The 27,554-nt window shown below is 39.0% G+C and overlaps 1 protein-coding gene across 3 annotated transcripts in view; it reads left to right on the top strand.

Moving 5' to 3' along the window:
* slc22a23 (solute carrier family 22 member 23) overlaps window positions 1-27,554 on the top strand; it is a 64,163-nt gene that overhangs the window by 15,733 nt on the left and 20,876 nt on the right. For all 3 annotated transcript variants that reach the window (XM_067452268.1, XM_067452267.1, XM_067452266.1), the window contains 2 exons: window positions 13,428-13,531; window positions 15,021-15,175. In XM_067452268.1, coding sequence (XP_067308369.1) covers window positions 13,428-13,531; window positions 15,021-15,175 — 259 coding nt within the window. The remainder of the gene's footprint in view (window positions 1-13,427; window positions 13,532-15,020; window positions 15,176-27,554) is intronic.

Here is a 27,554-nt window from a genome sequence, read left to right as displayed (position 1 = left end):
AAAAAGGAGAATTTTTAGAAGTCCGCGACCACATCGGGTGCCAATAATTGTGGAGGGCACTGTAGGGATGTCAACCGATTAAAATATTGAATAGCGATTAACTGCATGATTGTCATGAGTTAACTCGCGATTAATCGCAATTTAATCGCACCTTTTTAGCAATTGTAAATGTATCTTAAATTAAGTTTAAATTAAGTTTTTAATATTCTAATCAACATAGGTATGGACAAATATGCATGCTTTATGCAAATGTACATTTATTATTAGTGAAACCATACTTATTCAATAATAATCTATATAGCATGAAGACTAGACATATCAAAGGTCATAGATATGTTTATCTAAGAAATTGTTCATGTCTCTTAAGCCTAAACTTAAAAATAATGAGTAAGTAGTGATTTCTCTCATTTTAACAATATAAAGGGAGTTTTTACACTGGCAGTTTAATTCAGAACAGGGAAAAGTTCGTATGAAAAATTGTTAATGTGTACCAGTGAGCAAACCAGAACCACACCATACCTGGAGGAGGTCCATATTACACGAGGAGGAATATAGTGCGGCCCCTTTAAGAGATCCGCATTCCCTATTGAACTGCCGGTATTTTCAGGGTATTTTGCGTGCGCGCGCCGAACTGGGCAGTGATTCACGTGGACAGTGTGAAGAACACGGACGACTCGGGAGCGCGCTTGTTCAGGAAAGTAACCTGTGCATTAGTTTTAGCCGATTGTAATGTATTTAGCTCAATAAAACACGTGTTCTGTAAGGGGTCATGGTGTTAATGATTTACCTCAGACAGGAGCGAGAGTGAGCTGCAGTGCATCGCGCTTAGACTGCAGAGAATGTGCTCAGTGAAAAAACACACTTTTCTTTCTGGAGTCTTATAAAAGTTAAACAGAAAATATGGTAGCTTATGTAGGCAATAACTGCATTTTTGGTTTAGAATATTAATGCTAATGTCAACCCTTTTCTTTCCCTTTTAATGTTTGCTGTTGCATCGCGTCTGACTGCTCTCACTTTTTCCAACTATGCCTCAGATCAAACAGAAAATGCGCGTTGCGTTTTGTTATGTCTGCCCCATACACACACACACACACACACACACACGCACACGCACACACATATATAATACACTAAATTATTTATATACTACGCAAATCATGCAGCAGTGCCATCTATCTTTATTTCGCGATCCATTTTTTTCGACCTCGATGCGTTTCGTCACGTTTTGTATCGCGAAATTTTGTCAAACGATATTTCGTCCCATCCCTAATGTAAATATATCTATTTTAGCGCCTGTCTTTTGACCTTCTTCGACGGAAGTAATGGCGCCGGGGAATACTAGATGAGATTCGTCTGATATAAGGTAAAAACCCTATTGGGTTTCTCGCAGAAACCGATCGTTTCATGTCTTGAGACATCAATGTGTCGCCACGAGCCACAGGCTTTAAATAATACGGATCCGTATGTCTATGACAAAATCTTCATTTGTGTTCTACTGAAGAAACAAACGCACCTACATCTTGGATGCCCTGGGGGTAAGCAGATAAACATCACATTTTGGGGTGAACTATCCCTTTAATTCTGTAATTAAAAGTAGCTCATCATACATTACAAATAGTTGGCTTAAATTAACAAACATTAGATATCGTGTGACCAGAAATAACCATGGGTACAAAAATGCCATCATACAACACACAACTACAACTGGCTAAAATCTGCAGATGGACTCTGACTCACAGCAACTAGCTCTGACTGCAAAAATCGGGGCAAAAGTCATAGTGTATCACAGCCTTAAGCTGCAAAAACAACTCATTCTGAACTTCCTTGACACTGTGATCCATGACCTCCCGGAACGACACGCCAGTCATGCCTGTTGAGTAAGTTTCCTTTATACAAGTCAAATGTGCCATGGATTTTAACAGTTAGAGTTATTTATCGACCTAAATATGACAATCTATTGTTAACATTACACAAATGAGTTGTGTTTTAAAACACAATAGCACAACGAAACACAATAAACTCGTCAGACTAAACACAATAAACTCTGTCATGGAACACAATCGTGTGAGATGCTTCTGGAGGAAATAAAACCAAATTGACTCGAACATTTCAGAGCCACCAAACCAGATGCAGATTTGAGATGCTGTGATGCCATTGGTCCACTGGTTAAGCCAGGTATCCAATCACAGCCACTGTTTAAGTCACATGGGTTTATTGGGGGATTTATTCGGTGAATGTGTTTCCATTGTAGTTTTATGTGCATGTCTTCTTATCTGATAAAAACGAACGTCTGACTCAGTTGAACTTTTTATATGCATTTTTAGAATTTATGCTCCTCTTGGGTTTTCCGCAAGCATAGCGCTACAACCAACCAGAGCAATGTGAAGCGAAGCTAGTCGATAGATTAAACTTTCGCCGTATCCGGTCGGCAAAACTCAGAACAGATCTTCCCTTCTTAAGAATGACTTCAGTGCCGTTCTTTTCTCAGAGAAAAGCTTAACTCCAAGTCTTCCAGAGTCGCGGCCAAAGCCGATTCGAAAGACCGCCGTTCGCCAGCTTCTGTGTTTACTATTAGCACACAACAATGCCGTCATTATCTTATGCTGACTCTATACACGAGGTGATAGGCCTGACCAGAGTTTGGTTTTCCAGCTCAGAAGTCTATTGAGAGTTGCTAGACTACATTAGCGGCAAAATAGATTTGATGCCGCTAGGGTGCGTCTAGATGTCTAGGCTATCATTTTGTTATAAAACAACCTAAACTTACTGTAGTTTTAACACACATCAGGCATTGAAAATGAAAAATATACTATAAATGTGAAAATGAAAGATGATAAAATTACAATCATTATTTCATTACTAATGAATTTTAAGAACACATTAACTGAGCTTTTGATAAACCAGCTGTCTAGTTGTTTTTTTGGGCTAGTGATGGTCAAGGAAACGTGAGCTTCAGTTTTCACACATGCGTCTTGTCCCATCCTGTCCTACACACACACACACACACACACACACACACACACACACACACACACACACACACACACACACTGTATTTACTCAGCTGTTCAGGTCAACTCAATGATCCTTTATCAGTTGGTGTGACTTGATCTTTTAGTCTGAAACACAACATGCTTATTCACAGATTTCCAGTCAGATTCAGAATGGCTGTAAAGAAACAAACTATAGTATATGGATAACAAAATGCGCCTTAACATACCGCTTTATCAGATCGATCAAAAATTTGTATTGGATGTTTCTTATGTTATTCTTTAGTCTATTGGCACAGTTGATAAGTGCTTTTGTTGATGATTTCTTTGATTCTTTTTGTTTCTTTTTTTCTTTTTTTTCTTTTTTAAAAGTGCTGAGAAATGTGGGAGGGTTTTTATCTACTGACTGTATTTCCGACCATCTATGAACAGAATCAACTGGTTGGCTATGTATTTTGAGGAATGCATAACTACAAACATGCAAATAAATCAATGTATGGATTCTCATTGTTTTGTGAGATCTGTACTATGACAGTAACACATCGTCACAGGATAAAGACAATGAGCTCTTTTTCCTCTCCCTTGTTTTACCAAAAAATACAATTCCCCCTTTTTCTCTCTCTCTCTCTCTCTCTCTCTCTCTCTCTCTCTCTCTCTCTCTCTCTCTCTCTCTCTCTCTCTCTCTCTCTCTCTCTCTCTCTCTCTCTCTCTCTCTCTCTCTCTCTCTCTCTCTCTCTCTCTCTCTCTCTCTCTCTCTCTCTCTCTCTCTCTCTCTCTCTCTCTCTCTCTCTCTCTCGAAGACAGAACTATGGATAACGAGCACATTCCCAATCCCACATGCAGTGTGACAATCCAAGGAAGGGCCTGAATGATCCCCTTATCTTCGTCTTTAAACAAAACAAATAGCTTGATTTTTAATGGTAGGTTTTATGAAGAAATTGTGAGGGTCCCCTCCCTGTGCAAACTATCCTGTGTGTGTGTGAGTATATACAGTGGGTATGAAAAGTAATCAGACCCTCTTAAATTTTCTTTAAAAAAAAGTCTTTGTTATATTGCAGCTATTTGTTAAAATGTTTTTATTAGGGTTTTTTTTCTCATTAATGCACACACAGCACCCGATGTTGATAGAAAAACACAGAATTGTTGACTGTTTTAAAAAAAACCTGAAATATCACATGGTCCTAAGTATTCAGACCCTTTGCTCAGTATTTAGTTGAAGCACCCTTTTGATCTAATAAAGCCATGAGTCTTTTTGGGAAAGACGCAACACGTTTTCTGGATGGACTGTCTAAGGTTGGAGCATTCTGGAGAAGGTTTTCGTCCAGGATATCCCTGCACTTGGCCGCATTTATCTTTCTCTCGACTGCAATCAGTTGTCCTGTCCCTAGCAGCTAAAAAACACCCCCACAGCATGATGCTGCCACCACCATGCTTCACAGTTGGGACTGTATTGGACAGGTGATGATCAGTGCCTGAAGGAGCCTGAAAAGGCTCCTTCAGCCTCCTTCCACTGAGGAGTGGCTTTTGTCAGGCCACTTCGGTATAAAGCCTATGCTGGTGGAGGGCTGCAGTGATGGTTGACTTTCTACTGAACTTTACAACTCCATCTCTAGAGCTCAGCAACAGTGATCTTGTTTAGTGTTCTTCTTTACCTCTCTCACCAAGGCTCTTCTCCCCCGATAGCTCAGTTTGCCCGGACGGCAAGCTGTGCCTTGCCACAATTCTGTCTCTGAGCTCTTCAGGCAGTTCCTTTGACCTCATGATTCTCATTTGCTCTGACATACACCATGAGCTGTAAGGTCTTATAGACAGGTGTGTGGCTTTGCTAATCAAGTCCAAACAGTATAATCAAACACTGCTGGACTCAAATGAAGGTGTAGAACCATCTCAAGGATGATCAGAAGAAACGGACAGCACCTAAATTAAAGTTTTACTTTTTTAACAAATCTGCAAAAATGTCAACAATTGTGTTTTTCTGTCAATATGGGTTCTGTCAACTTAAATGATTTTAGCAAATGGCTGCAATAGAACAAAGAGTGAAAAATGGAAGGGGGTCTGAATACTTTCTGTAGGCACTGTATATACTCACATACAGTTAAAGGTTTTCATTCATATGAAATTGTTGAAATAAGTCATATATTATATTATTATATTATATTATATTAATTATATAAATTATATTAATCATATTATATTATTATAAAGGGCTCCAGTATGAATTTAAAGTGTACCAATATTAAAGCTGAATAAAAAGTAAAATAAAAAAATAATACAATTTAAACATATAAAATATTAGTTTTTTAGTTACTTTTAAAATATTTAGTTTTCACTGCATCAAAGAAAATCATATGGGCCTGTTTAGTAATAAAGTTAAACATGAATGAATTAGGCTTACACTGTAAGTGACTCAGCACAAAAGTAATGATCGGGAAAGGCCTATAATTCTGAATTTCAGTTATCAGACATAAATACATATTATTGGGGGAAAAACAATGTTGATCTCTCAATAATACGCATCTATGACTATGTGATTTGTCTGTTTTCAAGTGTTTTTGTATTATTTTTTAAATTAAATGTATGTATATTAATTATAAAAATGATTAGTATGTGTAGCCTTTAGCATCACATGTACTCTAAATCTATAAATAGCGTTTCTCTTTCTAATACTCTGACCAGAATTCACATCAGATTGTGATCGTATGTCATTTCAAACAGTGTTAGAAAGTGAGTTTTGAGCTGAGAAAATGTTTTTACATGTCTTAAAAGTAGATTTTTTAGATTTTCCTGGTAGCTAGTAAATTGGAAATGAAACTCCCTAACTCGGATAAACTTGACCACAGCTCAAGCCTCAATCGGCCCTCTTTGGACCAAGGAAGTCAGTGGCTCAAAAGCGCTTGAATGTTGTTTTTTCTGTTTTGCATTTGTTCAAAATGTGGTAGAACGATGCACTGCTTCACAAAATTGTTTGCGTTTACAAAATAGCTTAAATATCCAGTTGCGCTACACAATGTGCTACGCAATTTGTAGCACACAAAGAGCCAGAGTGCATGGAGAATCAGCCATTTTTACAGTCCAGAACGGTGGATTCTGCTCTCTCTTGTAATACAACTAAGAGTCACTGCCGTTCATTACTTCCTCGGTGCGTCTCGCTTCCTCTGCTCTCCTTATGTGTCTCCCGCTCTCATGTTGTTCTTTCCTCTGAATTATAAAGTCATAAAGGCTGTTGGAGCGAGGGCTGTCTGTTTCTATATGTGGTGGTTCTCACACCGGTCTGTTGCCAGGCAGAAACTATGCGGCAGTCTCTGTCATTTCCTCACTGGCGCTTATTCTCTTCTGCGTACCCTATTCACTATCTGTGTGTAAGAAACAAGGAGGAAATGTGGCTGCAAGTATACAAGCCTACATATAGCCTCCTATAAAATTAATATACCATCTTCTCATTCTTATTCTCTGTAATGATCTTATGAGCTGCTGCCTCTCTCTGGTCTCAAATACAAAAAATGTCTTCATTTGTTTGAAGAGTTAGCCTGTTTTGTAAGGTTATATTTGTTTTGTAATGTCGAACAGCTTTTATTACTTCCCTTTTACCTTTACCATGTCACCTGCGTGGTAAAAACATTTTTTTTTTTTAACTTTAGGGTGCTTTCACACTTGGTTCGATTGCCTGGACCAAACCAGAGTTCGATTGCTCCCCCCTTCCCCTGCCCCCGCTGGACTGTGTTCATATTATATTATACTATTTGGTTCCGAACCGGGGTTCGTTTGCGTCATCAAAGCAGCAGCTGTTTACCCGGTTGCTTAGTAACGACAGTCAGCGTGAAGGCGGTGAAATGCCTAGCGTTGCTCCCGTGACTTTTTTGACATTTTTGAACCGTTAATTTTGTTACCAGAGCTTCAGTACGTTATAGCACTTGCGTCTATCTGTCACCAATGCACTGCAAATGCTCTAAAGAACGCCGAAGACGAGCAGAAATGAGATCTACAGCTCTGCTTGCAGTATGTCAGTGACGCTCGTCGGGTATATGAGTGAAACACACACAAAACACACATTTTTATCAAATCATTCATCATTAATAGCTGTTCACTTCTGCAATTTATAACGATTGCGTTCACATCAGCAGCAAACCTTACAGAGTTCACATGAACCGAACCCCAGACCATCTCTTTAAGTGGATTCGGGTGCGCACCCGAGTTCGGAAGACCGCGTCATCCAAACCAACCGAACTCTGACGTCCATCGAACCCGGGTGCTCATTACAAGTGCTAGTGTGAAAGCACCCTTAGACTTAAGTTACAGTTTATGCAATTTATATAATGTGTTTCAATAGGAAAAAAATTAACTCAACTTTTGGAAGTAAGTAAGGGTGCGTTCACACTTGTAGTTCAGTTCGTTTGGTTAGTTTGGTCCGGACCAAAAAACAAAAACAAACATAATAGTCCTGGTCCCCTTAGCGTTCACACGAGCATTTTTAACAGCGAACCTAAAGTTACCGAACCAAAGGCACAGGGAGACGCTCACAACCTGATTGGTCGGTTTATATGACGTATGAGCTCGTTTACCGAACATTCAGAACAATGCTGTGTGCGGATTACACGCGCGGGCATTTTATGCGTGTACATATGGCATTATTTTTTACCAGAGAACTCATGAAGAGCTCATGAAATGTTCACAACATTCAAAACAACGCTGTGTGCTGGATTAAACGCGATCATTTTATGCGTGTAACACATTTGGCATTATTTCTTACCAGAGAACTCATGAAGAGCTCATGAAATGTTCAAAACAACGCCGTGTGCTGGATTAAACGCGATCATTTTATGCGTGTACATGTGGCATTATTTTTACCCGCTGAGAACTCATGAAGAGCTCATGAAATGTTCAAAACATTCAAAACAGCAGCAGGATTTCCTCCGTTGTGCAGAAAAGAGTCGGGCGTCTCTTATGCAAAAGAGACGGCCGTTCTGTCGTCTGTAACTTACCTGCTAATAATGGGCAACACAGGAACTTTGATGAGAAGAGCCAGGTATGCTTTTTGTGTGTTTTTTCTAGCATTTTCGAAACATGCTCGTCAGACCAAATATTGATGAGGCTCTTCCTCGTTGCTCTACGTTTGCCCTCTAACGTTAAAGTTACTCATTTTGGATAACGTACACCGATCTTTCCGCGTCGTCAAATCAGCTGCATTATGCGTGGCATCTTGTGAAATTACGTCCGGTTTTTGGTCCGTTTACATATCTTTGGTCCGTGTTGCGTTCATATATCAATCGAACCGCACCAGAGTTCGTTTGGAAGCGGACCGAGACCCATCTTTTTAGCGGTCTCGGTCCGCTTGTTTGGTGCGCACCAGAGTTCGGGTGGCAGCGTTCACATATGTTCAAATGAACCGCACTAACCGAGCAACCGCACCAGGGTTCGTTTTAATCGAACCAAACATGACAAGTGTGAACGCACCCTAAAACTCAGTTTTGCCCATAAAAAAATAAAAAAAAATCTTGAAGTCTGTCATTTCTGTCAGAATGTCATTACATATTTACTACTGTAAAACTATAATCGTAACTTTTGACTAATAATATTTAAAAAAAACTTTTTTTTTTTTTTCGTCGTAATATGGATGAGTTAATGTCAATTCAGACAATATTACTACAATTTGTGTACAAATCAAATCAATGGAATACAAAAAACTTTTTGAGTCACAATTTTATGGAATGTTACATTTTGTATTAGTTTAAAAGAGATAAACAAATAAGATAAAAAGGGGAAAACTTGTTAGCCTGTTTCAAAAACTTGTTTTTTAAAATCAAAGTACCTGTCAAAAGTTTGGAAACATTGCAATATTATTTTGTAGGCTGCATTAAAAACTGTGAAATATGTCCCATTTTAACTGCTGGAAGGTTGGGGTAATTAAGTTTTTTAGAACTGAATATTGAATTAATGGAAGGATCCAGCAGGAACGTTTGTAGCTGTGCTGTGGTAACTAGAGCAGATCTGGCAACCCGGATGCTGAAACACTACTGACTTCGTGATTGGTCGATAGGTGGAGGGCGGAGCTTCAGGCCAAAACACGACATGTCAACATCAACATCAGTATACAATATCCTGGCCGGACTACTGTTGTCAGTGATATAAGTATTTGAAATTGACATGATTTCTTAATGTCTAGTGACATATGAGGGCCATTTTATGATTAATTGAAATACATTTCTTACATATTGTTCCTTTAATTTAATAGTATTGTTAAAGTAAATTACACCTCTATCTAAATGCAACCCATAATTTTTTCTCTGTTTCAGTCACTACAAAATATTTATAAATAAAAATTTAAGACAACAACAAATGTCCAGTTCTGACAGTCACAGGGGATTGTTTAGTTTAAATTAAAACATAGATGCGTGACACAACTATCTTGAATACAAGTTTTCAATTAGCGTCCACATCCTCAAAGAACTCGTAATTAAAACTTGTAAGCTGTGAATTTTCACCAGCTTGCACCTTGTACCACCTGACCACTGCAGGTTCATTTACTGGTTGGCATAGACTGTAAAAAAATATGGGCGTAATGTCCGTGACATCACTCATAGGATTCTGAAGTGCAGTTCTGAAGCTTAAAGTAGAGACAAGCTGGTCGTTGCCATCTTGGCAGTGTATCATCTCGTGTCACGCCCGGATAACAGAAAATGGGCAAAGAGGCGGGACGTGGGCGGAGCTGAGGTGACACAGTGACTAACAGACAGCGGATAAATGGCTATCAACCAGTCATTCAAAAATGGCCACACCCTTAATTATGCATAACTTTAAGGCTTTATATAATGTACACGAATGAGTTATAAAAAATTAAAAAAAACTCATAGTTTTTATGAAGGACAAAAGTAACCATATAGACTAAAACCACAATTTGTACCAGACTGTAAACATGTTTTTTTACTGCTGTAAAGTTGGGAATTTTAACATAGGGCTCAATGAGATTCTGCTCCCTTCTGGAGCCTGTCCCTAGTGGCCAGTCGATGAATTGCAGTTAAAGTTACTACTTCAGTATTGGTTTCAACAGAAACTGGGGTAGGTTGCCGCTTGGGTGTTGGTAGTGTTTCCATAGAAGCGTATCAAAGCAACAGGGAACAGGTGTGTAATAGAAACCATGGAAACAAACTATGCACTGGAACTCAGGCAAGACAGGGAAAACCATGACAAAGAGACTAAACCAAATTCGACAATGAAACCGAATGGTGGTGACAGTGACTCATGTTTGTCAGTGAGTTTGCCAGATGCCAGTAATCCTGAAGCATGTGACGGGCGTGGCTCAGTCATGACACAATAGAGGAAACAAGATCCTGCGGTACTTTCTCTTTGTGTCAGTGGAGCTGCGGGGGAAACCCAGGAAACACTAGCGCTCGTGCATGACAACTCGCACACTCTGATTAAACTCCATTCAGCCAGTGGACTGTGCTTTGTTCCTTTTGAAAATGTGATATGAGTGTTGTCTCGTTGCATGCCTGCTTTGGAATCGTTTGTTCAGCATAACAGAGCATTTGTGGCACATTTTTACATATCGAAGTGCAAACAGTGCAGATTTTACAGGATATGACCTTTTTAGAGTTTGGTAGCTAGTGGTTTTCAGGAAAAAAATGGGAAATGGTGTAAAAGGTTACTTTTTGTTTAACTGTTCTGTGAGCGTTTGTGTGATTTGTCTGTCAGTGCTTTCTCAAAGTTTTTTTTTTAAAAGGCCTCTAATGGTGCTTTCACACTAGCACTTTTGGTTTCTCTCATTTCTGCTCGTCTTCAGCATTCTTTAGAGCATTTGCAGTACATTTGCCAGCAGATAGACGGAAGTGCCATTATGTACTGTAGCTTTGGAAACAAAAGTAACGGTTTAAAAACAAATGATCAACATAAAATTTACTGATAAACCTGTCGCACACAATCCACTACAGTCCATCTGTCCTCTGATTGATAGTTTCAGCAAGTAAAATATAGAATATTTATATAATTAAGTACAATTTGTAACAAAAATGTGGTGTAAAAATATTGTGGTTTATGTGTCTTTTTGCTGTGAAATCTTTGATTGAATGTTTTTTCAAAAGTAAAAATAAGAATTACTTTGATATTGTTAATAATTTTTCAACTGGACTGAAGCGAGGTTTACGTGATTATCCAGACATCATTTTCGTAGAAAAATCTATATATATATATAGTGAGGAAAATATATATAGTGAGGAAAATAAGTATTTGAACACCCTGCTATTTTGCAAGTTCTCCCACTTAGAAATCATGGAAGGGTCTGAAATTGTCATCATAGGTGCATGTCCACTGTGAAAGACATAATCTAAAAAAAATCCAGAAATTACAATGTATGGCATATGATTTTTTTTACTATTTATTTGTATGATACAGCTGCAAATAAGTATTTGAACACCTGAGAAAATTAATGTTAATATTTGGTACAGTAGCCTTTGTTTAAAATTACAGAGGTCAAACGTTTCCTGTAGTTTTTCACCAGGTTTGCACACACTGCAGGAGGGATTTTGGCCCACACTTCCACACAGAACTTCTCTAGATCAGTCAGGTTTCTGGCCTGTTGCTGAGAAACATGGAGTTTGAGTTCCCTCCAAAGATTCTCTAAAGATTGGGTTTAGGTCTGGAGACTGACTAGGCCACGGCAGAACCTTGATATGCTTCTTACAGAGCCACTCCTTGGTTATCCTGGCTGTGTTCTTCGGGTCATTGTCATGTTGGAAGACCCAGCCTTGACCCATCTTCAATGCTCTAACTGAAGGAAGGCGGTTGTTCCTCAAAATCTCGCAATACATGGCCCCGGTCATCCTCTCCTTAGTACAGTGCAGTCGCCCTGTCCCATGTGCAGAAAAACACCCCCAAAGCATGATGCTACCACCCCCATGCTTCACAGTAGGAATGGTGTTCTTGGGATGGTACTCATCATTCTTCTTCCTCCAAACATGTTAAGTGGAATTATGTCCAGAAAGTTCTATTTTGGTCTCATCTGACCACATGACTTTCTCCCATGACTCCTCTGGATCATCCAAATGGTCAGTGGCAAACTTAAGATGGGCCTGGACATGTGCTGGTTTAAGCAGGGGAACCTTCCGTGTCATGCATGATTTCAAAGTATGACGTCTAAGTGTAGTACCAACAGTAACCATGGAAACGGTGGTCCCAGCTCTTTTCAGGTCATTGACCAGCTCCTCCCGTGTAGTTCTGGGCTGATTTCTCACCTTTCTTAGGATCATTGAGACCCCACTAGGTGAGATCTTGCATGGAGCCCTGCTCCGAGGGAGATTGGCAGTCATGTTTAGCTTCTTCCATTTTCTAATGATTGCTCCAACAGTGGACTTTTTTACCAAGCTGCTTGTCAATTTCCCTGTAGCCCTTTCCAGCCTTTTGGAGGTGTACATTTTGTCTCTAGTCTCTTTGGACAGCTCTTTGGTCTTGGCCATGTTAATAGTTTTTTTTTTTAGATTATGTCTCTCACAGTGGACATGCACCTACGATGACGATTTCAGACCCCTCCATGATTTCCAAGTAGGAGAACTTGCAAAATAGCAGGGTGTTCAAATACTTATTTTCCTCACTGTAAATGATATACAGTATATACATGCAAATATTTCTTACACACACATATATTATGCAAATTCAAACTTTTATTTTGGATTCAATTAATCAGTTGACAGCCCTAAATTAAATATCATCTTACTAAGACATATTATTGGAAGATATTGATATTTATGTGCAGTTTATGTCAGTTTTTGCTATACTGTAATAAAGATGTCATTGACCTACATTACAAGCATCCGAAGTTCTACGTTTTGGCTCCAAATTTGGCCCCTGGATACATTTTTTTCTCTTTGAGTATGAGCTGCATATTCTCACTATATCATACTATATGATCCTCATCTGTCAAATATGATATGAAACATAAAACACACATATGATTTAATGTTTTACATAAGAACTACATCCCCTTTTTGTGCTATGCTATGTTGAAATCACACGACCTTACCTTGATAACCCCCCATTATCAAACACTTCCTGTTGCGTTCATTATGGGTGATAAATACACCTGGGAATAGACTATAACAAAATCTTACTTTTGTGGGATTTATTATTATTATTTAAGAAAAAAGATAAATCTGGTCAAGAAACGGATACTCTAAAACACCCCTGATGGCATTTTGATGTATTTTTTTAAATGTCTATATGTTTTGTATAGTCTTTGTAAATATATAAATTGCTCTTGCAAAAAAAAATTCTGAATTAAGTACAAGCATGAAGATTATTCCTTTAAACAAACAAACCAACAAAAAAGTCTGAATAAGATCCACCAAATTATTAACAATAACGACACACTTTTATCAGTTTTCTTTCTTCCTATGGTGACAGAGAAAGAAGAAATGTTTTAAATAATATCCCGTCTTTTTGTCCCAACAGTGGAGTCTCGTGTGTGACTCTGCCTGGATTGTTCACATTGCCAAATTTTCCCTGTTGGTGGGATCCATCTTTGGATATTTGGTGTTGGGAGTTCTGGCAGATTGGTGAGTATGTTTAAAATGTTCTTGCGTTAATATAATTTTGATTTAAAACTAATTTTATTTTGGATATTTATGCTTTAAAGAGTATGGTTGCACTTTATTTTACAGTTATTTTGCACTTACCTGAGAAAGTACTGAAAGTACTGGGTAATATAAGGTAACTACATGGGTTAATGTATGTTAGGTTCAGGGTAGATTCAGGGTTAGTACCCAATTATTATTACCCAGCTATTGTAATTACTAAAATAAGGGCATATTATTTTAGTACTATGTACAAGCAGAATAGGACTGTAAAATCATTTCTGTAAAATTGCTACCAAGAGTACCTTTTCTTCATTATAACACTGTCCCAACCAAACATAATATAGGTGGATAATGACTTGAGATTAGAAATAATTGCTCAAGAAGAAGTACAAATTATAATGTTAATAATTGCTTGAGAAAAAGTAAAGTATTCGGGTAAAAGAAGAAGTGAGTTTCTAGCATACGCATTTTGAGAAGCATTTTTGGGTGAGCTAACCCTTTAAAGTTCAAAAGTTATTAGCATAAATGTGAGTGCAACGTTTCAATGCACTTTGGTGCTTGGCCCCTAATTAAAGTAAAAACGTACCCTCAGAAAAGGCTTCCTCTTTGCATACAGTGTACTTACATTAAGCGATATTTATTATTACAAATCTCACCTATTATATTGCAAATCCCACAATCGCTATGATTGTTTATATCATAGCCAAATGTAAAATATCCTATCGACCAGCTCTAAACTGCTCAATGTGGTCTAGAAGGCAATTTCGGAAACATAAACATTATGAGTTTCACACGTTTAGATTCAGTCCTACATTTAAATATGTTTGTCAATCCAGAATAGTCAAGTCACCTTTATTTATATAGCATTTTTACAATGCCAATTCTTTCAAAGCAGCTTCACAGTGTTAACAGGAAAATATTGCAATAGAATTTGGTTCGGCTGTACAGATGCTCTGGAGAAAATGGTGATGTCTTCCAGCTAATTTCAATTGTCATATAGTGTCAATGTGGGCAGATCAGTAATATAATTAAATTTAAGCATCCCCAACTGAGCAAGCCAAAAGCAAAGGCGACGGTGGCAAGGAACCAAAGTTTCTTCAGAGCCAGAACGGAGGGAAAAAAAAAACCTTGGGAGAAACCAGGCTTAGTCAGGACGCCATGTTCTGAGCCTGGTTTCTCCCAAGGTTTTTTTCTCCATTAGAATACAACATTATTCTAATGAGAATACACCATTAGCACAACGCCAGAGTGAATAAATCATTTTTGAGTGGCATCACCCTAATGATGTTTGCTGTCTTTTTTTTAAACAATAAACAAGGTCAAATGTCATATGATATCTAATATCTAAATTCTGGCTCCTGAAGCAAAACCAGTCGATCCACTTGTATAGACCATTCTGTAAATTGCCCTACAAAGCTGCCGAGCAGCTTTTTGATGAAATGGTTAATTTGTTCCTCTTGTTTCTCAGGTTTGGGAGGCACCCGGTCCTGATCCTGTCTGTCTTCTTCATGTTAGTTTTCGGCATGACTGTGGCCTTCTCTGTCAACGTCCCAATGTTCAGCACTCTGCGCTTCTTTGAGGGCTTTTGCTTGGCAGGAATCACGCTGTCCCTCTACGCACTGAGTGAGTTCTTTCTGTAATTTAACACCCACTCTTAGATTAAATGGCTTTATTAAGAGCTGTGGATCCAGAAGACTACATCATTCTTAATTTTTGTTTGATATTCATGAAGTATATATATATATATATATATATATATATATATATATATATATATATATATATATATATATATATATATATATATATATATATGCGGCAGGGGGCATGTGGCATGGGGCATGTGGCATATATGCCCCGTGCGGCAGGGGGGCCCGCAGCGCACACGGGCCCATGCCCACATTGCAAACGTGCCCCTGGCGACAAAGTGACTCCGCAGAATATTGTGACACTCACATTTCAAATGAAAAGCACTGGTTTCAGATTTCACACGGCTGTCGCGCTCTACCGTCACGCTTAGGATAGGCTACTGACCACCTTTTTCAGCATGTGAACGGAGCACAGTTGCGTGACGCTCCGCTAGATATTCCGCTCTATGCCAGCGAGCTCAACAATTCACTATAAAATGTGAATTATTTGATTTAAATCTAGCGATTTCTAGGTTTCATTAGACGTATGTTTCATGTTTATGTCATGTATTCACCGAGTTTCAGATTCTCGCAGATAGCGCACCTTTTTTATTTATTTTACTAAAGCACAAAGTTTTGTTGTCATGTGAGTGTACACAAATAAAAGTAGACAATTAATAGTTTATAATTATATCTCACATTTATCTGTATGGCCAAAAATTACGGAGTATTGCGAGTTATAGGCTATCCCCCGTCATGACTCGTGATGGGGCTCCTCAGTGGTACACTAACACCAGCGATTATAAAAGAAAAATGTGGGCAAAACGGTCTCTCTTTATAAACTTTGTTCAATGCATGCGAGTGCTGCCTTAGGTTCGAATATGGACAGTGATTTTCACCATCATCACCCGCGTGTAATGCCAGAAGACGCGAATTGGAACATCTGCCTATGTGCACTCATCCCGAAAGCGCGCAGTCTCACATCGCGCGCAAATATTGATTTCTCTCACAAGTCTTGCGTTTGAACGGACAAACTCACAAAAAAAAGTAGCCTATGTCAACATGTCCATCTTGATGAGTCTCTAGTAATATTATCTACTTTTTTGGCCTTCAGAACATCTTAAAATGCACATATGTAGATCCTAGAAATCTACACTTTCTCTGGGGAGCATGCCCCCGAACCCCCCTAAATAACCTAAATAACTCACATTTGGAATCTTAGTGATTATAAAATAGTGTCTTTTTTACGATTAAGGGATGTAGGCCCTACGGTGACACAGAATAAGCCATTAATATTTGATTTGTAAATAATAATAAACAACCGATATCCTGATATAGAAATGAAACCTAAACCTAAAGTGTTACATGCTAGGTTAGGGGGGGCCTAACTGCATAGCCTGCACTGGGGCCCATCATTAGTAAGTTACGCCACTGGGGGTGACGCTAGGTACTAGTCCCAATCAATATTTAGAATAAGCAAAATGACGCGTCCCGTATCAAACCAATACGGACGCGATGCACAAGATTGCGTTTTAGTGGCGCTTTGCTGCCATAGCGACGGAGTCTCGAGAACATGCGCTGGAAACTTGCGCGTTTTTTTAAAAACATGTCGAGCTCGCGTCCACAGTTTGAACGCAAGAGGATTTCCAGATATAGGGCTGAATAGAAAAAAAAGGTATCTTGAGTGGGTCTGTCCAGTAACTTAAGATGAACCCAAGACAAACTGCACCCTTTGCAGAGAAGCATTTCAGTGTCTCAGACTGTCTGACTGAAAGCATGCGATGACAGACACATTCGTGAACTAAAGGTAGGCCTATTGTTTTTTTAATGGATAATATAATATTTCATACATTATCAGAGCTTGGCAGACTTATTTTTCTAGATATTAGAACGGTTAAATAATAGATTATAGCATATTAATGTTATCAATTTATCATTTAGCAGTTTGATATTTAAAAAATATTTAGATTAAAATGGGACAAATAATTAAATAATAATATAGTCATAATAGTAAATTAAAAAAGACGATTAAACATTTTTGAATTTCAGAATTGTCAGTAAAGTGGTTACTGGTTCAGAATGACTGCTTAAAGAGACAGTGCACCCAAAAATGAAAAATCTGTCATAATTTCCTCACCCTCAAGTTGTTCCAAACCTGTATGCATTTCTTTATGTAGAAGACACATTCCTACCATGGAAGTCAATGTTGCCCCCAAAGCAAACATTTGGTTACAAACGTTCTTCAAAATATATTCTTTTATGTTCAACAGAACGAAGAAACTCATACAGGTTTGGAACATCATGAGGGAGAGTAAATGATGACAGAAATTTCATTTTTGGGTGAACTATCCCTTTAAAGTACACCAATACAGGCTACTAAAGAGATCTTTAGAAATAAATAAAATAATCAAAAGTAAAATACTTTAAAATGTGTTCTGTTGCAAGTTTACATACTTGATTCCATGTTTCATTGTCACTCTTATCACTCTTTAACTCTTTAACTAAGTTCATAAATTATTTTCAAAAACGGATTCAAAACTGATTTGGAAAAAAAAACATACACACAAAATAACTTATTTTCAATATAAAAAGTGATTGTGGACTGGATATTTTTTGACCTTTTATCACAGTCTTGGACATGTCAAAGATTAGTAACAACACTGGCTCTGATGCATTTTTAGTTTATACATTTTATACATTTTATTTTACATTTTTTTTAATCCCTCATTTAAATACAGTTATTATACTCTATACAAATGCCAGAAACTAAGCTTCTTTTTTTTTCTTCAGCAGGCCTATCTAAAGGGTTAATGGTGCCACCTGGTTATCAACTGTAAAAATTACACATTTTACCTCTTCCCAACTGGGAAAACCACCAACAATCAATAATGCATGATTATATGGTGTCATGGCTTTCCAATAATTTTTTTGTGGCTATAATGGAAGTCAATGGGGCAAAAACAGCCATGAACAGTAAATGAGGGAGAAAAAAATCTGATGCTGCACAAAAACTAACAATGCATCAAAGCTAAAGTTGTTACAAATCTTTGACATGCCCAAGACTTTTATACATGTATTTTATATTTAAAATAAGTCATTTTGTGTGTATGTTTTTTTTTTTTCAAATTCGTTTTGAAAATCATTTATGAACTTGGAAAATAAAGAGTATTTTTATTTTGGTACTTGATAATTTGAACTGAAGAGCCTCATAAATTAATAGACTTATTAATAAACTTTGCGCGCTCAGACAGCAACAGGTCAGCTCATGCCTGTCAGTCAACAATTTCAAAAGAAGTTAACGTTAGAAGACAAAGACTACTGGTAAGTAAATAAGTAAAAAAATATTTTTTAGTAAAAGACGACGCGGAATTATGTGTCGTGACGTGCTACAGGCCGGTTTACTACACCAGTAGAATACAATTCTGAAATTATGGTTTCTAGTTTTGGTGTGCCACCCCAAGATTTTAAGTGGCCCCATCTGGCCACCCCTATGAAAAATTTCTGGAGGCGCCACTGGTTAGAAGCAGGAAAACTGGGCAAGCGTAAGGATTTGAGCGAGTTTGACAAGGGCCAATTTGTTAAGCCAGCAATTGTTTTAGCCAAATTGGCTAGACGATTAGGTCAGAGCATTTCCAAAACTGCAGCCCTTGTGGGGTGTTCCCGATCTGCAGTAATCAGTATCTATAAAAAGTCGTCCAAGGAAGGAACAGCGGTGAACCGGCGACAGGGTCATGGGTGGCCAAGGCTCATTGATGCACATGGGAAGAGAAGGCTGGCCCGTGTGGCTAACTACTGTAGCTCAAATTGCTCAAGAAGATAATGCTGGTTCTAATAGAAAGGTGTCAGAATACACAGTGCTTCGCAGTTTGTTGCGTATACATATGTTATGCTGATCTGTGTACATTATATGTGCATTACAGACAGAATGATACTGAGATACGGATACAGTTCAAATTTAACATTTATCATTCATACACCCATTTTAACATTGGCATTAGAAAACATTACAACACAGTTCTCTCCGTGATGCAGTGATTACTGTTTTTAGCTTTGTCTCTTTTTCTTTCTACCGTGGCTATAAGTGTGACAAATGCAATTCTCTTCATAATGTGGGTCCTGTTTGTGAGCCACGGAAAAGGATCAGAGTGTTTAAGTGTACTAAACATTGGGTGCATAGACGAATATGCTGCATTACAGCACTTCTCTTTCTCCATCGAAATCTCGCTTTGTGAAAGTCACATGATTAGGCTCTGATTGGATTGTATGATGGTTTTCATTCCTTCATCAGCTGTTCTAGAGGAAAGGCAAATGGTGTTGTTTTCTTACGGGACTGTGATGGACTCTGAGACTTGAGTTACTCAACGCGCTCCTATATCTCAAAACAAATATGCTATGACTAACCATTTGGTGTTTAAAACATTTGCTCTTCTTTGTCAATATTAGTTAGTTCTACCGTAGCAGTGAATTCTGAGTTAATGTGTTGTATGTTTGGCTGTTGGCCTTATAGATTTCTTAGTTCTAGACTGTTTTTAGTCAAGAACTAACTCAATATATATGATTTGTGCCTCTCACACAAAGTTTAACTGCAGTTCTACTCTACTGCACTGTCTTTTCAGTTTGTTATATTCATTCAGATGGATTACCCGTAGACTAAAGGTGACCTTCTGCATGCTTAACAGTGAAGACGTTTTCTGATGAGTGATAATCCTCTTTAGATGAACACTGATGTTGCAGTGGCCCTTGCAGTAATAGGGTTTGCCACCAATGCCTGACCTGGCGGTCTGATGGCCGTCTGCAAGCTTTGGCTCCATGCTGTAAAAGTGGGTACAGTGGCCTCTCATTTTACTTGTCATATTAATCTGCTCGACTCCTTCTACCTTGAAAAGGCTCCCCCAGCACTCCCAAAAATAGTCCTGAACTTTGGCGTGCATCAGTTCTTTCCAAAGGTTAAAGGGCTGCTTTATAATTCTCAGTGGGTGCTAATGAGATTATAATAAAAAATGGTGTAGAAACAATCTTTCACTAAGAAATTGTTATTTTAGAACACAGAATAAAACATTTGTTTTGGAATTTTCAATGCAACAGAAAGGACCAGGGACTTAGCCTAGAAATCTAGACGCACCCTAGCGGCAGCAAATCTAATCTGCCCGCGAGTGTCGTCTAGCAACTCTCAAAACACTTCTGAGCTGTAAACACCAAACTCTGGTCGGGCCAATCACATCGTGTATAGAGTCGGTGGGCGGGGCCATAATGACGGTAGAGTTGCGCTTTCGTGCTTCTAGTAAACACAGATACTGACGAACGGCGGTCTTTCAAATCAGCTCTGACCGCGACTCTGGAAGACTTGGAGTTAAGCTTTTCTCTGAGAAAAGAACAAAGAACGGCACTGAAGTCATTCTTAAAAAGGGAAAATCATGTTCAGAGTTTTGCTGACCGGATACGGCGAATGTTTAATCTATCAACAAGCTCTACTTTATCTTCATTGCTCCGGTTGGTGTAGCGCTATCCCGCGTGCAGAGGGAGTTTGAAAGACAACCATTTATCCCGCCCCTCGGATTGAGCCCTGTCAATGGTGAGTTTCCAGACCAAACATCTTGATGTGGGTCTGGCTTGTCAGGCTACCAGGGACTAAAGTCCAAAAAGAAAAACACAGTGAAGTATCACAGCAGTCCGTATGACTTATCCCATTAAATTTGACAGAGTATTCTGAAGTCATGTGATCGCTTTGTTATAAGCAGACCCTAATTTGCTATTTACTTATAATCACCTTCTAGCAGCACTCAAATATTATTATTATTATTCAAACTTGGTGGGTGAAGGGGGAAATGATGTTGCTATGCAAATTTCTTCCCTGACAAGCCCCACCCTTGAGCTGGATGCCACCAGAGTGAGACCAGGACAAGGTTACATAGATACCGATGAAAAATGTCTGTGGTGAAACAGCCTCCCAAAAAACCTGTCTCTCTCAACAACACTTGCTAATATTTGTAAAAAGTAAAAAAAGTAAACAAAAAAAGTAAGTAAAAAAAAAGTTGAATGTGCTGAGTTGGCTGTTAGCCATCCACTAGCATTCTCATTAATCTGAGTGACTGTTTAAGAAGTGGTTGCTGCCATATTTGCAATTAGCCAATAACCTGTGCTTTAAATGCCATGTGACTAATTACTCTGGACAATTGCATCATGACAAAGCTGATGGGCAGGTGGAAACAAAAATGTACACACTGTTCCAAAAGCTTCACTATTGACTGTCCTGAGCTGTGGTGTCAAACATAAGCACAAACAAGGACATATATTTATGTTTCTTATTGTTCACTATTACAATTCATGGAAAGATTATCAAATTTAACTTAATTAGCTATATACTGATAATGCCCCTAATATGCTAGTTTAAAGGCTGCTAATTTTGTTTTGGAGTCTCCTACAACAGGTTTACATGCAGCCAAGGTCAAAAAAAACAAAAAAGTCTGTTGTGATAGGTCTACTCTACTCTGATTGGTCAGATGGCTTAGTCTGTTGTAATTGATCTACTCTACTCTGATTGGTCAGATGGCTTAGTTTGTTGTGATTAGTCTACTCTGCTCTGATTGGTCAGATGGCCCAGTCTGTTGTGATAGGTCTACTCTGCTCTGATTGGTGCATGAACATTCAAGCATGAACAGTGAAAGGTGAGCACTAGCGTCCACATTAGTCCCACCCACTGCCAAAGCAACCTGCTTGCAGAAGCTTCCGCTTGTTCTTAAAGACTTTGTTTTTTGAAAATGATTGTTTGCAAATTGGAAATTTGTCAAAAAAGAACAAATCGTTCCCACTAAACTGCTCACAAAACAAGTAGCAGAGCAGTCTGTAAACTGAGAGCAGCTCAACAGGAACAGAAAACAACAGAAACTAGGCAAGAACTAGACTAGACAGGACTATATAGCTAACCTGCATCTACAGAATCTAACAGGAACAATGTAAGATTGACTAGACAGAGCAGAGCTCTAAGTGTTCAAGCATATAATGAATGTCCAGACAAGAATTCTATAACAGACTGACTGAAACATGACTAGGCAAGACTGACTGGAATAGGCTGGAGACGGACCAACTTAGGGAACAATTCGCCAAATAACTGAGAATGAGTTGAGAATATAAAGGAGAGAGAACAAGGACAGGTGAAAATAATTAAGGTCAGTGCAGCTGTGAATCAACCTCACCAAAGGAGACTGGGTTTTGTGGCACACAGTGTGTCAATCTATCCTGGACAACAACATGGTCTGTATTTTCACCCCACTATGAAATAATGGTGCACTGCCTAAATATTTAATCAGTCATAAAGACATGCCTTGGTAACCTTCCCTACATCAATAACTTTTTTTATTCATAACATCATCTTGTAATAGTAGGGTTTTTATTTGCCATAAGATTTTTGTGCCAACAAAGTGCCATTTCACTCTCTGTTAAGAACAGTTTCAAGGGGCATTGCATCTTCCAGAAATGCTATAAACATGGTTGGCTACCTTAATTGCATGGTCTCCACCTAACCACGTATCTATATAAATATTACACAAGCTACACTTGTATATATTCTACAGTACTTGACTACACTTTTTTCATTCTATATATTCATATTCAAGTAGGTATTGTTAGTCCATGTATGTACTCATTTGATTAGCTGCCCTGAGTGCCCTCTAACAATGACATGCTTGATCTTTTAATAGTGATAAATGCTGGCTTAACATTTATTACAAACGCGCTTGTAGATTATAAATAATTATACCACGGTCTGTCTGAATACTCGATTCTGATTGGCTGGAAGGTGTGCAATAAAACTGTTTAATGCACAGGTAGTTCCAAGTCAGTTCTATATTAATGCGTCATTTTCATTGAAGCACACACACATAGGCCAAAGCCACTTGCATACAGAGAGAGGAGATTGTGCACACACACAAACATGTCCTGTCATGGCCAAGGAGGCCATCCCTGAAACCTCTGCTTACCTGGTTACGGCCAAGAAGGCTGTCTCCTTTTATGGCCAAAGAGGTTGTTTCAGAACTCTCTGCTTATCTTGTCACGACCATGTGGGCTGTTTTGGAACTCTCTGTGCTCCCGGTCACAGTTAAGGAGGCCATAAGAGAACATTCAATGCTTTTCCGTTGTGATCTCCAGTGTTCGCCTGTTCTGCTGTGTTGGTCTCCAGGTTTGCCTGTTCTTCCATGGTGGTTTCCAGTTTTGACTGCTCTACCATGGTGGTCTTCTGCTCTGCCGTGGTGGCCTCCAGTTTTGCCTGCTCTACCGTGGTTGTCTTCTGCTGCCGTGGTGGTGTCCAGTTATGCTTGCTCTGCCATGATAGTCTCCTTCTCTGCTCTGCTCTGCTGTGAATGAATGAATGAATGAATGAATGAATGAATGAATGAATGAATGAATGAATGAATGAGGCATTTATATAGCACTTTCAGATGTACTACTGTACTCCCAAAGCGCTTTCACACTCATGTCAGGGGTCTCTCCTCAACCACCACCAGTGTGCAGCATCCACTTGGATGATGCGACGGCAGCCACAGTACAGCGGCGCCAGTGGGCTCACCACACACCAGCGATAGGTGGAGAGGAGAGAGGGTGATAGAGCCAATTCAGTGGATGGGGATTATAGGAGGCCATGATTGGTAAGGGCCAATCAAGGGAATTTGGCCAGGACACCGGGGTTACACCCCTACTCTTTTTACGAGAAGTGCCATGGGATTTTTAATGACCACAGAGAGTCAGGACCTCGGTTTAACGTCTCATCTGAAGGATGACTGCTCTGCCATGGTGGTCTCCAGTTATGCTTGCTCTGCATGGTGGTCTCCTGCTCTGCTCTGCCATAGGGGTCTCCAGTTTCGCTTGCTCTGCCATGGTGGCCTCCTGCTCTGCCATGGTGGTCTTCAGCTCTGCCGTGGTGGTCTCCAGTTTCGCTTGCTCTGCCGTGGTGGTCTCCATTTTTGCTTGCAGTGCCATGGTGGTCTTCTGCTCTGCTCTGTCGTGGTGGTCTCCTGCTCTGCTCTGCCATTGTGGTCGTCTGCTCTGCTCTGCCATGGTGGTCTCCATTTATGCTTACTCTGCCATGGTGGTCTTCTGCTCTGCTTTGCCGTGGTGGTCTCCTTCTCTGCTCTGCCATGGTGGTCTTCTGCTCTGCTCTGCCGTGGTGGTCTCCTGCTCTGCTCTGCCATGGTGGCCTCCAGTTTCGCCTGCTCTGCCGTGGTGATCTTCTGCTCTGCCGTGGTGGTCTCCAGTTATGCCTGCTCTGCCATGGTGGTCTCCTGCTCTGCTCTGCCATGGTGGTCTCCAGTTCCGCTTGCTCTGCCGTGGTGGTCTTCTGCTCTGTCATGGTGTTCTCCAGATTCGCTTGCTCTGCCGTGGTGATCTTCTGCTCTGCTCTGCCATGGTGTTCTCCAGTTTCACCTGTCTCTAGTTATGCCTGCTCTGCTGTTGTGGTCTTCAGTTCTGCCTGTTTCACGTTGTGGTTTCCATGCTCTGCCATGGTGCTCTCCAGTTTCGTCTGCTCTGTCATGGTGGTCAGCTGCTTCCCCTTGGTGGCCACCTGCTCTGTGGTGGTCTCCAATTATGCCTGCTCCACCATGGTGGTCTTCTGCTCTGCTGTGGTGGTCTGGTGATAGAGTTTGTGTCCTAGGAACCTTCTGTTGCCTTGATGGTTCTGTTTTACCTGTGTCTTTTATTTTTTTGTCTGTGTACACCACTGGGTTTGAGTCTCTAGTTTTCGGTCATTGAATTTACATATCTTTTTGTAAAGCTATTGCGTTTCTGTTCCCTATTTTTGATTATTGTCTCCTGTTCCCTGTTTGGTTTCTTATACTCTTTCCTGCTTGGTTTTATGTTTCCCTTTTTGGATTATTGTCATTATAATTTCTGTTTAGATTACCTTTATTTCAGTGTTTTGTTAATAAACTGCAGCAAATAGATCATTGCCTCTCCACTTCCCTGCTAATAGTGACAGATGGACAAACATGAACAGACCGTCATGATTTACATATGCATGTTAACAGCATATAGATGAAATCCTGGTGTTTCACGAAGGATGGAAAACAAAAACTAATTTTAAACTAGGGAGTTAGTTTTAAGGTATGAAACTTGCAGTATGTATTTATTGTAGAGTAACCTCTTAATAATATTTCTTAGTAAATATCATGGGCATTTTGATTTTCCATTTTAATGACCCTTTTAATTGATGATAATAATTAGTGTTATGACTGTATTATGGACCATGATATCCCAGGATAACAGTATCAATCACAAATGTGATTATTCGGGGTACTTCAATAACAGGTTGAGGTGAATGCTAGCTGTATTTCTCACACACCAAAGAAGTGTTCAATTTTTCCCATCATTGGAATCCTTAGCTAATGTGTACTGATTCAGTCATGTTGTGTGCACATTGACAGAGACCTTTACATACAGTGTTCTAAGATAATGAGATGACATAGATAACAACACTGTTGTTAGGGTCATTATGAGATTTGCCAAGATAGATGTTCTGTAAAATAATCATGTCTGTGCCCTTTTAAAGACATCCAGAGTTCAAGGCTGGTTTTTGCTTTAGTTTAACTCAGATTAAATCACATAATGTACCTTTTGAAAATGCCTTTTGACACAAACCTGAACTTCAAGGAAAAGGCTAAAAATCCTACATGAAAATGAATGGGTCCCTCTTGGAAACATGTCTTGGTTTCTGGTCCCCATTGACTTATATAGTTGGAAGTCAATGAAGACCAGAAAACTGTTTGGTTACACACATTCTTCAACATATCTTCTTTTGTTTTCAAAAGAAGGAATAAACTCACAGGTTTTAGAAAGAAACTTCAGGTTTAGAATAAGTTGAGGGTGAGTCAATGATGACAGACATTTTCATTTTTGGGTGAATTATCACCTGCTTTTTGAGTAAACAAACTATAAATGGACAAATCTGCAAATCTGCAAATCAAACATTATGTTCAATCCTGTGCAATGACTGTTAATAAATTCTTCTATTTTTGTTTTTTTTTACTTTCTTGCTATCAAATCTTTAGCTCTTTTGTAATCTTAGAGAAGATGTGCAGTCAGTGTTTTGTATGCTGACTGGAGTAAAGTTCAGTTGTTGTGCTGAGATACTGTTCTCCGGAGCTGCATCAACACCTGTTTATCTGTGACCTTTGACCCAGCCCACCAAATCTAACGCCACCTGCAGTGTTACACCTGGGAAAAGCAGTATGCTAGACACAGAAAAACTGTTCAACTATTATAAATTACAGATGACACTAGTTTTTCATGAACATTTTATTGCATTCAATGTATACATTTATAAGTCAAACAATCTCAAATCCATTAATAGCCCTATTATTTGCCAGTTTGAGCTACAGGGACATTGATGAAAAGCAAATTCTGTTATTGTTTACTCGCCCTCATGTCTTTCCCTGACACAGAGAGCCGGCGGTCCTGTCAGGATGGAATGTATTTGAATATGTGACATAGTGGCATGAAGCCATGAGTGACTCATGTGACAGGGGAAGGTCATAATGTCAGCCTCGGGCCAGACAAACAACCCAGATCCCTCACGACGCCCTCTTCTGGCGCACTTGAACCCAGTCGCTCCTAGCGGCATGCAGCCACAGACGGAGGGTTTGGATTAGAGTCATTAGTAGCCAGTCATTATAATCAAGGCCATGTCTTGAACATCTTATTTAAATGGATCTAATAATTAAAGGATTAAAAGGGATTTAAGGGAAAAAATAAATAAGAAAGGTGAAAGAAGCTCTAGGTCTAATTGTAGATATGAAGTAATCAATGTTAATTATTTGCATATATATATATATATATATATATATATATATATATATATATATATATATATATATATATATATATATATATATATAATATCTTATTCGTATGTCTAATATGCGATGGCATATTTTTAAATCAAAATTTCATACAAAGACGGCCACCGAGTGAAAGGACTTGTCTTAAAGGGACTTTGACTGAACTGACTTCAGCTGAACAATGACACTATTGTCACTATTGAATTGTTTGCATCACTGAACCATCATTTGGTCAGTGTAAAGCTGCTGTCAGTGTAAAGCTGCTTTAAAACAAATTGCATTGTGGGAAGCGCTATAGAAATAAAGGTTACTTCAGTGACAGCAACATAGTGTCGGCCTGGATCCGGGCCACATCTGGTACATGTGGATTCCCACTGGATCTGGACCGACACTACGTTAATGTCTGGGTTGTATGTGTGCGTTCGTTTGTATGAGGGAGAGCGTGCTTTGCTTTCCATAGATTATAAAACGTAATTTCATGTGTAAAACATGAACATAGAAGTCACAAATAATTTTTCAGGATGACAATAAGCAGCGCAAAGAGTG

The sequence above is a fragment of the Pseudorasbora parva genome, chromosome 9 (assembly GCF_024679245.1).
Source record: "Pseudorasbora parva isolate DD20220531a chromosome 9, ASM2467924v1, whole genome shotgun sequence".
Taxonomy (NCBI): domain Eukaryota; kingdom Metazoa; phylum Chordata; class Actinopteri; order Cypriniformes; family Gobionidae; genus Pseudorasbora; species Pseudorasbora parva.
Note: the sequence above shows the minus strand (reverse complement) of the source record. Positions and strands in the feature narration are given on the sequence as shown.